At 43.1% G+C, this 9,456-nt stretch overlaps 1 protein-coding gene across 1 annotated transcript; it reads left to right on the top strand.

The window, feature by feature from the left end:
- Positions 1 to 202: 202 nt before the first annotated feature.
- On the top strand, positions 203 to 8,276 carry LOC307154142 (E3 SUMO-protein ligase ZBED1-like; the record flags this gene model as incomplete). Its single annotated transcript, XM_079898909.1, has 5 exons — positions 203 to 261; positions 4,210 to 4,259; positions 4,347 to 5,558; positions 5,644 to 5,892; positions 8,206 to 8,276. 5 exons carry the CDS (start codon positions 203 to 205, stop codon positions 8,274 to 8,276), a joined length of 1,641 nt encoding a protein of 546 aa, XP_079755035.1.
- Positions 8,277 to 9,456: the final 1,180 nt, after the last annotated feature.

The following is a 9,456-nucleotide window of genomic DNA, read 5'->3' as shown; positions in this document are numbered from 1 at the left end:
GAAATGATCTTTTCTCAGGCTAGAGAGATTTTGTCCAAGAAGAGGAATCGTCTAAACCCCAACACACTTGAAATAATTCTGTTTCTCAATAAAAAATCTATTGTAATCCTTCCTTCCGGACTATTCTGTTGCAGTTTACTTTAATCTGTTATCTATAATCTGCTAAATTAATAAATGTATGTCACCACCCCGGGGCGCCAGAATGGACCGGCCCACACCCCGGACGGACGTACACCCCACCGCGAGGAGCCGACACCACAGGTACACCAATGAACAGACAAAGAGACCGGAAAGTGGACTTTAAAAGAGGTATTTTTATTAAGTTAAACAAATCAAGAGTATGCTGAGCAGGTAGTTTCGTTGTGCAGGCCTGGATGGGTGCAGAGGCCACTTGACTCTGTAGCACTCAATTGCCACCCCAAGGGGGCCACTCTTCGGTGCGACTACTTCTCTATGAGGCTTAAGCAGAGGGGATGGACTCGGTCGCTCACCAGCATACTTGCAGCGTTACTGCTTCTCTGTGGGGCTCAGGCAGTGAGAATTAGAGGTAAGGTTGCTCACCAACGTAACTGCAGCGTTACTGCTTCTCTGTAGGGCTCAGGCAGAGAGAGAATGAAACTCGGTCGCTCATCAGCGTACTTGCAGCGTAACTGCTTCTCTGTGGGGCTCAGGCAGAGAGAATGAAACTCGGTCGCTCATCAGCGTACTTGCAGCGTAACTGCTTCTCTGTAGGGCTCAGGCAGAGAGAAAATGAAACTCGGTCGCTCATCAGCGTACTTGCAGCGTAACTGCTTCTCTGTAGGGCTCAGGCAGAGAGAGAATGAAACTCGGTCGCTCATCAGCGTACTTGCAGCGTAACTGCTTCTCTGTGGGGCTCAGGCAGAGAGAATTAGAGGTAAGGTTGCTCATCAACGTAACTGCAGCGTAACTGCTTCTCTGTAGGGCTCAGGCAGAGAGAATGAAACTCGGTCGCTCATCAGCGTACTTGCAGCGTAACTGCTTCTCTGTGGGGCTCAGGCAGAGAGAAAATGAAACTCGGTCGCTCATCAGCGTACTTGCAGCGTAACTGCTTCTCTGTAGGGCTCAGGCAGAGAGAATGAAACTCGGTCGCTCATCAGCGTACTTGCAGCGTAACTGCTTCTCTGTGGGGCTCAGGCAGAGAGAAAATGAAACTCGGTCGCTCATCAGCGTACTTGCAGCGTAACTGCTTCTCTGTGGGGCTCAGGCAGTGAGAATTAGAGGTAAGGTTGCTCACCAACGTAACTGCAGCGTAACTGCTTCTCTGTAGGGCTCAGGCAGAGAGAGTGAAACTCGGTCGCTCATCAGCGTACTTGCAGCGTAACTGCTTCTCTGTAGGGCTCAGGCAGTGAGAATGGAACTCGGTTGCTCACCAACGTAACTGCAGCGTAACTGCTTCTCTGTGGGGCTCAGGCAGTGAGAATGGAACTCGGCCACTCATCAGCGTACTTGCAGCGTAACTGCTTCTCTGTAGGGCTCAGGCAGTGAGAATGGAACTCGGCCACTCATCAGCGTACTTGCAGCGAGAATTAGAGGTAAGGTTGCTCACCAACGTACTTGCAGCGTAACTGCTTCTCTTTAGGGCTCAGGCAGAGAGAGTGAAACTCGGTCGCTCATCAGCGTACTTGCAGCGTAACTGCTTCTCTGTAGGGCTCAGACAGAGAGAGAATGAAACTCGGTCACTCATCAGCGTACTTTCAGCGTAACTGCTTCTCTGTAGGGCTCAGGCAGAGAGAATTAGAGGTAAGGTTGCTCACCAACGTAACTGCAGCGTAACTGCTTCTCTGTAGGGCTCAGGCAGAGAGAATTAGAGGTAAGGTTGCTCACCAACGTAACTGCAGCGTAACTGCTTCTCTGTAGGGCTCAGGCAGAGAGAGTGAAACTCGGTCGCTCATCAGCGTACTTGCAGCGTAACTGCTTCTCTGTAGGGCTCAGGCAGTGAGAATGGAACTCGGTTGCTCACCAACGTAACTGCAGCGTAACTGCTTCTCTGTGGGGCTCAGGCAGTGAGAATGGAACTCGGCCACTCATCAGCGTACTTGCAGCGTAACTGCTTCTCTGTAGGGCTCAGGCAGTGAGAATGGAACTCGGCCACTCATCAGCGTACTTGCAGCGAGAATTAGAGGTAAGGTTGCTCACCAACGTACTTGCAGCGTAACTGCTTCTCTGTAGGGCTCAGGCAGAGAGAGTGAAACTCGGTCGCTCATCAGCGTACTTGCAGCGTAACTGCTTCTCTGTAGGGCTCAGGCAGAGAGAATGAAACTCGGTCGCTCATCAGCGTACTTGCAGCGTAACTGCTTCTCTGTAGGGCTCAGACAGAGAGAGAATGAAACTCGGTCACTCATCAGCGTACTTTCAGCGTAACTGCTTCTCTGTAGGGCTCAGGCAGAGAGAATTAGAGGTAAGGTTGCTCACCAACGTAACTGCAGCGTAACTGCTTCTCTGTAGGGCTCAGGCAGAGAGAATTAGAGGTAAGGTTGCTCACCAACGTAACTGCAGCGTAACTGCTTCTCTGTAGGGCTCAGGCAGAGAGAATTAGAGGTAAGTATAATGAAAGTTAAGTTCCAAAACGCGGTGATACTTTCTTGTAGAGGCAGTATACAACTGGTGAGTATGATAACAATGGGGTTCAATCAAACTGTGTTACTTCTCTATCCAAACGTATATTCAATGGTGCATTATAACGGTAAACAGATTTAAATAGCACTGTATTTCTTCCTTGTCGAGACGGGTTCAATAATGAATTATAACAGTACACAAGTTCAATAACACGATGGTACTTCTCTTTTCAGACGTTGTTGAATGGATGAATTATGTCGGACCACCGCAGCCTAGGCATTACCCTCCCACTCTCGTGTACACTGCAATCCACACAAACAAACACACGTGAATACACACTTTAAGAGATCATACATCACTTCACTCACAAGTCGGGCTTCAGCGCGGCGTCTTCTCCATCTTCATCTGTAAAAGCTTAGCATCTCATAAAGCCAATCCTAGGACACTTCCTCTGCGACCGTACTTCAGATAATCATTAGCTCCACAATGCAACAGCCCACATGATCATACATATTCCCCATATACTTCGCCGCTGCCCAAAATGTCACTTAACTCTCCGTTTGCTCAACAATCTCTCTCTCCTCTTCCATTCGCCTCGCACTGCTGCCGGCCCAAGTTTTGCTGTGCCCCACGGCACTTCTCTTGTTCGCCGAGGACCTTAATCAGCACGAGCGCGTCGAACTCTGTATCACACAAACAATGACCATTTAACTGTATTGGCGTGGCGCGCGCCCCAATCAGCGACCCACACGTAGTGATATTACGTCTGACACCGACGCTCCGAAGCTTGCTTCAAACTCGAACGGTCCTTGCAATGAACCACTGCTTCGGAGCTTGTATCATTACGTCACTAGTCACGTGAAAATGACTTCTGAAGCAAACACACTGCTTCACTCCTGTAGTGAACCACCTGACTGCTTTGACAGACTAATCCAGTGTTGACAGGTTTGAAACCTGGCGGCTGTATTTCTTATAAAAGTGAAGCCAAACCATGGCAACACCGTGGGTTGTAGTAGTCGGTGTTTGGATTTGCGTTATTGTTGTGGAGAGTGGATTGAGTTTATTTCAGTGTTGTGATGGAGCCAGCGAGAAAGAGAAGTCGTTCCCAAGTTTGGGAACACTTTAAACTTATTTCCCCGAATAAGGTTAGTTCATTGACATTTCTGCATACAAATATTTGTACATATGTAGTGAATGGTATGGAGCACTACAGTACAATGGATTGTTTTTACGTCATATGTGCTAACATCTGTTTAACTCTGCATTTACTGAATGAGCACTGTGCTGCTTCACACTTACTGCAATTTTAACAATTTTAACTTAAGGCACTTTTATTTCTGTGTGAATGTTTTTAAACACATTTTAAACCAAATGATTTTCTTTCAATTGTTATTTTAAATTCTCATTCATTTTTATGATTTGTGATTTTAAGGGCTTTTTTGTCTTAGATTGTTTTCTCATTTCTGTGAATTTCTGTGTATGAAATGTCATATAAATAAACTTGCCTTGCCTACATGTAATTGCATAGATTCTCACACAGATAAACGTTGTTGTTACAGGTTCAGTGCTTGGTGTGTGTGATCAGCAGTTGGCGTATAATAATAATACGTCTTCCATGTTGATGCATTATAGGGCTAAGCATGAGCAGTCTGGAGGGTCAATGGAAAACTTCAACTGTCAAGGTAACTAATTTATGGAAGTTTTCGACTGTTACAGTATGAATAAACTTTACTTAAAGTTTTACATGTATTTGCACGTTTTCTGTCCAGTGAACCGCAAACAACAGCTTGATGAAGCTCTAGTGGACATGATTGTGGAGCATTCACAGCCTTTCTCTATTGTGGATGACAGTGGCTTTAAAGCATTTGTGGCTAAGCTTGACCCCACTTATGCACTACCATCCAGGCAGGCTCTGAAGATCATGGTGGACCACAAATATGAGGAGCAGAAGCAGAAGGCCATAGCTGAGCTACAGAAAACTGAAGGTGTGGGCCTAACTGCAGATATGTGGACCTCTATTAATATGGATGCATATCTGGCCGTTACATGCCATTATGTAGACGACAAGGATAAGCTTGCCACAGTACTTCTGGGGGTACGGTCATTTCCAAAAGCTCACACTGCGGAGAACCTTGCAGAGGCCAAGAGGTTGCTCTTTGAAGAATGGGGTATCCAGAGCAAAATAAAATCCCTGGTGACTGATGCTGCTTCAAATATGATAGCCACTGCCAACAACTTAAAGATTAGGCATGTTATATGCATTGCTCATGCCTTGAATTTGGTGGTCAAGAAGTCCCTTGATGCAACTCCTGGTCTGGAAGATGTCAGAACAAGAGCACGAAGGATGGTGACTTACTTTAAAACCAGTACCACAGCAAAAGAGAGGCTTAGAGAGAAACAGGAACAAATGGTACGTCCTGTGAAGAAGCTGATTCTGGAGGTTGATACACGCTGGAATAGTACCTATTTAATGCTTCAGCGTATATATGAAGAGAGAGAACCAGTGGGTGCGGCACTGGCTACACTGAGAACTGATGTGGCTCCTCTGACATCAGAAGAATATCAGGCAATATCTGAGTGCATGAAAGTGCTAGCCCCATTCCAGGTGGCCACCGTTGAACTTTCTGAGGAGAAGAGAGTATCTGGCTCTAAGGTCATTCCCATGATGAAAATGTTGCGATACACAATTAATGAAACCCTCAAAAACATTACCAACAACACTGCAATCCAGCTGGGACAGAATCTGTCAAGAAGATTAGCAGACAAATTTTCAGCTCTTGAATCAACAAGTGTTTTGACATTAGCTACACTACTAGATCCACGATTTAAAACATTTGGGTTTCATAATCATATACAGGCCCAGACGGCAATTGGACGACTAACATCTGAATGCACAGCGTTAATCAAAGATACAGTTCATCAAACACCCAGCCACTCAGCCCAGCCAGATACAGCACAAAATCTTGCAACTACAGGTCAAGGTAAAGTAAAAATCCTAGAAGGTTACTTAAAACTATTCATTACTCATAACATGGTTTTGTTTATCGTTTATCATTTCCCTTTCAGATGAGGTGAATCTTTGGGAGCTGCTGGACAACGATGCAAGTAATGCAAGGAGGAACAAAAGTGCAACATCAGATGCAACCATAGAGGTCCAGCGCTACATGACCGATCCCCCACTGCAGCGTTCTGCTGACCCTCTTGCCTACTGGTCCACCCACAAAGCAATATATCCTCATTTATACCAGCTTTCTAAACTGTTTTTGTGTACTCCTGCATCATCTGTTCCATGCGAGAGGATATTCTCTAAAGCTGGTGAAATTGTTAAAAAAAAAAAGAAATCGCCTTTCACCAAAGACTGTGGAGAAAATAATATTTCTGAATAAAAACCATACCATTTAATGAACACTTTGTTTAAGCCTTCTGCATGTACCCAAAGCACACCCTCTGCCACATTTTTTATTGTTATTATTATTAATGAGAGAACATATGAAGATATGTTACATAAAAACATGCATCAAAGACAGACACTTCAAAAACCCTCTGCTACATTATACAAGTACCAGTTACACAAGCACATCCTTTTCAACATACAGAAATATCAGTCCCAGCAGTTAACAAGTTATAGAGTTCTGCTTCCCACAGCTAAACAAGATAAAGCTTTCACACATGATACTGCCCTGCTAAAAAAAACTATAGAAACCATTACAGAAATTCTATTGGATTTAATGGTTTTCACAGGAATTTTATTAGTTGTAATGGAAATTATAGTGGTCTCTGTGGGTCTCTACTGATATGTGTTGGGCATATTGGTGGGGGCATTAAATCCTAATGGAATATGTCCCAAACACACTAAAAAAAAATCTGTAGTGGTTTAAATGGTAAAAGGCAATGGTTCCTATTGGTATTTTAATAGATACCATTTGAATTTCTGTGATGGTTTCCAACTTTTTTTTAAGCTGGTCTTATCTTCTGTACTTGTGTAAAGAAATAATTACAAACACGCATCATGCTTATTGTTTTATTATCAAGGTGAACACATGAAATTCATCAGTATCTGTAAAATTCACCTACATAAATGAGTTTCACTCCACTAACACTGTTTCAGCTTTGATAGCCTCGGTAAACACGTCATAAACGGGGCGTTAACATATAAACCTACTTGCATTTTATGGTTGTCAGCTTTGTTGCATTACATTTACTTCACCAGGAGATGGTGCTGCAATTTATATCTGAATGAAGCTTCGAGTAATGAACCATTTTCGACACAATTGTATCAGAAAGCAATAATGCTTCGAAACGCTTCATTTGGCCATCACTACCCACACGCTTACACTGCGCACCTGATGCGCGTCTAGCAGGAACCAGGGGGGCAGGGATTTGTATTATTTTGAAGGTACCCCCGGGCGCCGCCATTGGCTAGCGGAACCCCACCTGCAGTTAGCATCCCATTGACTCCCATTCATTTTGGCGTCACTTTGACAGCGAATAACTTCACATCTGAGGCGTTTAAAGACTCCATTTGTCCATTATTTATTTCTAAAGAAACACGAAAATGTATAAAAGGCTCCATTACCTTGTAGCTTACGTTATGGCCCTGTAGAAGCAATTTTTGTAAAAGTAGGCTAACGATTGCGTCATAGCCACGCGACTCTCTGTCGCACAGTAGGAAATTACCGTATGGACAGGAGGAGAAGCTCGCGGGCAATCGGGAGGACGTCGAGGCAAAATGACAAAGTAATTAATCAGAACACCTACAAAAAGTTTCTCCTGCTCCAAGATCATGGACAGCTCATACTCACGCTCTCCGTCTCTGCGAGTTTCGGAAGGTAATGATTCAGATTGATCTTGACACAGCTACTAGAAGACAGACGGTTTGCTCACGTCACATCTACGTCGTCGAGCTCAGTTTGAGTCTGCGCAGTACGCTCGACCCCCAGGAAGTAAGAGTTTCTAATTGGCTTCACTTTGTCTCCGTTGAATCCAATGGGGTCGCTGTGTCCATTTCTTTTACTGTCTATGGCAGGAACCGGAGTAATGTTGCCGGAACCGGAGAGGTCCTGGGTCTCAACCCGGAAATGTCCCCCGGGGGACTACGGCCCAAAATAATAGTTCCACCACCTCATGTTGTCACCAAGGGGCAACATTCTGATCTGAAAAATGAAGCCTACCCGGAAGTGCGAAAAACTGCAATACATCGAAAATCCGCTAGGGGAAGGTCCCAAAAGGGAGCAAATGTCCATAGCCCCCATGTTAAAATGTCCGTTTTCACAGCATAAAATCATGTTTTTACAGGTTGGTCCCATGGACTTTTATTGGATTTTTCGATAGGTTCCGAGTGCCTGACAACGGCGAGGGTAGTGAATTTTTTTCTAACTCGTTAGTTTAGATAGTATTTAGATATAAAATGTATGACAATAAGGGCGTGGTTAACTTTGATTGACAGCTGAAAGGCTGCGCCACGGAGAATGACAACATAAGAAGCGCCATTTTTTAATACAGTTGACATATAATACTACTGTTTCTGTATCATGAAATGTAGTTTTAAGAGTTTTTCAGGCGAGAATGTAGTTGTTTAAAGCTCAAATCTGTGGTTTATTTATAAAGATTTATGAAAATTGTATCCAGTTGTGAGATCCAGCGATGACCGGGAGCTCAGCGCGATGTACCCCGCCTGGAACAGTCTTTCATCGGCTTGACGGTCTGAGGTTTGCCGCTGACTCTGGCGCCTCTGTAGTGGTTAAACATGAGATATAATTCGTCTTGTCTATATCTAACGGGCGATCTCGGGTCTCGTGAATCTATAATTTGTTCCCTGGGCAATCGTTTTGGCTGAGGGGAAGTTTCATAACTTTATAAGCTATATTTAACTTGTACCGTTAACGTTATATGGTTAGACTAGATCGAGCGCATGACTTTTTATGTTTGACTGAATTGTTTGCTTTATTTGTATAGCTTCTTGTAACTTTACCTTTTACTTATACTTTTATAATAGCTATTATTGATAAAACTGAAATTTAACAAAAAGAGACTGGGTTGAGTTTTGTCATTTTAAATTTTAATACAACGAATATGATCTGTAATGTTGTTTACTGCAACATCTGTTGTTTAGTACAAATGCACATATTGCCTGGACCATATTAAAATGTTTAATATTTTTATATTATATTTAAAACGAAAAGAGGCAGGTTTGTGTTTTATATTTCGTTTTGTTATAAATAGGCAAACGTTATGTGGAGTTGAATATAATCAATACGTGTTGCCTGAACCACATTTGTGTGGCTATAATGTTTAAGATTTCTTTAAATGAAAACGAAAAGAGTTAGTATGGTGTTTATTTCGTTGCCTAAAATATACACAGAGATAACTGGAGTAGCAGAGCGAGCTGAGTGACGCGCGCTGTGTTAGAAGGTGGGCGGGGTTAGGATTTCCCAAGATTTTCCAAGATGGCGCCGCCCATACCCCCCATAAACGGCTTCAAACCGACTCTTCAGAAAGTCTATGGGTGACGTCACAGACGCTTTGTCCATATTTTTTACAGTCTATGGTTGTCACCCGTGACATGTACTTTATTACACTCCCTCTAACATAAGCACTGCACTCAACAGTGTCACTGTTGTTGTTCATACTGTCACTATCCAAACAATTTATGAATAATTAATTAACTGTGTGTGTGACTCTGGACAAGTAAATTCAGACAGAGAAAGATACATATTTTATATTATACACAGTAATGGACAAATGTCTGATCATGTCTTGACTCTTTTTATTATTGCAAATGAAAGGTTACAGACAACAGTGAGTACAAAATAAATAAATAAATATTTTTTATTTATAAAAATATTTTTATAAAATATTCATTTAAATATAAATATACAA

Source organism: Squalius cephalus (assembly GCF_949319135.1).
Source record: "Squalius cephalus genome assembly, contig: scaffold_104, whole genome shotgun sequence".
Lineage (NCBI taxonomy): Eukaryota > Metazoa > Chordata > Actinopteri > Cypriniformes > Leuciscidae > Squalius > Squalius cephalus.
Note: the sequence above shows the minus strand (reverse complement) of the source record. Positions and strands in the feature narration are given on the sequence as shown.